General features: G+C 49.1%; 1 protein-coding gene across 1 annotated transcript; it reads left to right on the top strand.

The window, feature by feature from the left end:
* The first annotated feature begins 214 nt into the window (after positions 1 to 214).
* Positions 215 to 1,415, top strand: LOC107494635 (protein MAIN-LIKE 2-like). Its single transcript, XM_016115675.2, has 4 exons — positions 215 to 511; positions 593 to 834; positions 1,032 to 1,119; positions 1,251 to 1,415. Exons 1-4 carry the CDS (start codon positions 215 to 217, stop codon positions 1,413 to 1,415), a joined length of 792 nt encoding a protein of 263 aa, XP_015971161.2.
* The last annotated feature ends 961 nt before the right edge of the window (positions 1,416 to 2,376 follow it).

Consider the following 2,376-nt stretch of genomic DNA (forward strand, 5'->3'; position numbering starts at 1 on the left):
GGTTCTAGTTTAGCTGTTTTATGTTAGTGGTTTAACTGTGTGGTCTATGGTAGTTGTTTTGCATGTGGTTCTCGTTCATGGATTTTTATGCGGTTTTATTTAGTATGACATTTTCTTGATGATTTATCATTTTGGCTATGTTTGTAATTGGTTATGAAGCTGGTTCTAACAATGCGGTGCATGTCATGTGCAGCCCCAGCAATGCATCCGGAGCATGCGGCGGCAGCAGGGCATGCGACTCGATGACAGATACGTTCCGTACTTGCAGATGGCCGGGCTATACCATCTAGCAAGGCTGAACGATAGATGGTTCCGGTTAGACGAGGCCCTTGTCAGTGCATTCGTCGAGCGATGGCGTCCGGAGACGCACACGTTTCACATGCCGTTCGGAGAGTGCACACTCACACTTCAGGACGTGGCATACCAGTTGGGTTTGCCAGTGGACGGGCATTACGTCAGCGGCTGCCTATCAGAATTTCATATTTACATCCAGGGTGGCCGTCCAGCCTGGGTGTGGTTCCAGGAGTTGCTCGGAGTGGTTCCTCCTCCCAGCCAGGTTTAGAAGTACGCAGTGAACTGCAGCTGGTTTCAGGAGACTTTTGGTGAGTGCCCTGAAGGAGTTAATGACGAGACTGTGCGGAGATATGCCCGTGCATACATCATGATGTTGTTGGGTACGCAGCTGTTTGCGGACAAGTCCGGCAACCGCATTCACATCAGATGGCTTCCCTACGTAGCTAGGCTGGAGGAGATGGGTACCTACAGTTGGGGTTCTGCAACACTGGCCTGGTTGTACCGGTGCATGTGTCGAGTGGCGAACAGACATGTGGTCAAGTTAGCGGGCGCACTTCAGCTACTTTAGTCTTGGATCTTCTGGCGATTTCCTCGATTTAGGCCTGAAGGGTATGAGACGTTCAGCTGGCCATTGGCGTCGAGGTACTCTACTTAGCCTTCTCTATTTCAATTGAATATAAATAATTCCATATTGATTAAAAAATATTACAAACCCTAAACACACATTTATGATGCAGGTGGTTAGGATACAACCCTTCCAGTAGCGAGAAGGGTCCTAGAGTGCAGATGTGGAGGCTGAGGATAGACCGGTTACAGGACAGGGAGGTGAGTACGCTACGTAATAAGTTTCTTTATTTAACCACAGTTTATGAGTTGGGTCCATGAGTTGCCCTAACAATGGAGAGTTCTCCGTGCAGTTTATCTGGATGCCTTACACAACTCTCAACGTACTTCAGGTTGTGCATCCAGAGGCCTTGGAGCCTTGGCATATGGCGTTGTGGCGGTCTGTGACGTCGCTGATCTACTTTGCCGTCATAGAGTGGCATAAGATAGATAGGGTGGACGACGAGGCCAGGGAGGGAGACGGAGAGGGCGTGGTGGGGGGACCGCCGTCCTCGTGACCCTGACGACAATGGCGACGATCAGCATGGTCCGGTGGGCGGGGATGGTGCAGGTGTTGTTGCAGTTCATGGTGTTAGTATCCACGATGGCGGACAAGGAGGTGAGTGGTATGGGTCAGGTATGGGTGACGTGGCTGACCCTGGTCACGCTGGACTTGGGTCGGGGCCTCTTGGAGATTACTTCGTTGGTGTACCCGCCCATGACCAGCCTCAGCAGAAGGGTACCCCATGGGTTATTCCGGGATCACAGTGGTCAGACTTTCTTGCCTCAGATACGCTTGATGCGGACTTCTGAGGTGCACAGTTTCTGGATGACATCACCGCCATCATGCAGGAGGACGTGCCGACCCGGAGGCGTGGTCAGACATCCAGCACGCAGGCACCGTTAGACATTGATCTCAACGAGCCTCCTATGGCATATGTTGGTGACCATTTTGGTTTGGGAGGTACCCCACTATCCGCCTACGCTGCTGCATCAGAGTCTGTTGCCAGGCCGTCTGCGGCACCCGCCCATTTTACGCCACCTGCACAGCCTGGCCTAGATGAGGATGCGGATGAGATCGAGGATGAGGAGCCGTTTATCCGCAGAGGTCAGCGGGCACGGGTACCCCGTCGTTGCGGTACGGGCTCGCATCTATTTAGATGAGTCATGTATCATGTATTTTGTTCCGTGGGGTTTATTCATGTATCACAGCCATATGTACTTTTGTTGTTATTTTAGAGTTGTTTTCCTTTGTTGTTTTTTCATCGAATTATACTTTGAAAACGGTTGTTTACCGGATTTATCAGTGACTTTTTATAATCATTGCATCATATAACAGTCTAATATGTACATTTATTTATTAAATTTTGCATTTATTTGTAGCAAGACTCAAAGTGATACATAACATATTCATTACTTAACGCAGCATGCTGAATACATGAAAGTTAAAAAATCAACAATAAAATTTAACTAAAATAA

Source organism: Arachis duranensis, chromosome 6 (assembly GCF_000817695.3).
Source record: "Arachis duranensis cultivar V14167 chromosome 6, aradu.V14167.gnm2.J7QH, whole genome shotgun sequence".
NCBI classification, from domain to species: Eukaryota; Viridiplantae; Streptophyta; class Magnoliopsida; order Fabales; family Fabaceae; genus Arachis; species Arachis duranensis.

Bases quoted from the DNA above. Each gene is read 5' to 3' on its own strand.
- LOC107494635 (XM_016115675.2), top strand. From the start codon at position 215: ATGCGGCGGCAGCAGGGCATGCGACTCGATGACAGATACGTTCCGTAC. The intron at 512-592 runs GTGTGGTTCCAG...AGCTGGTTTCAG, and splicing joins AGGGTGGCCGTCCAGCCTGG to GAGACTTTTGGTGAGTGCCC. The intron at 835-1,031 runs GTTAGCGGGCGC...TTTATGATGCAG, and splicing joins GCGAACAGACATGTGGTCAA to GTGGTTAGGATACAACCCTT.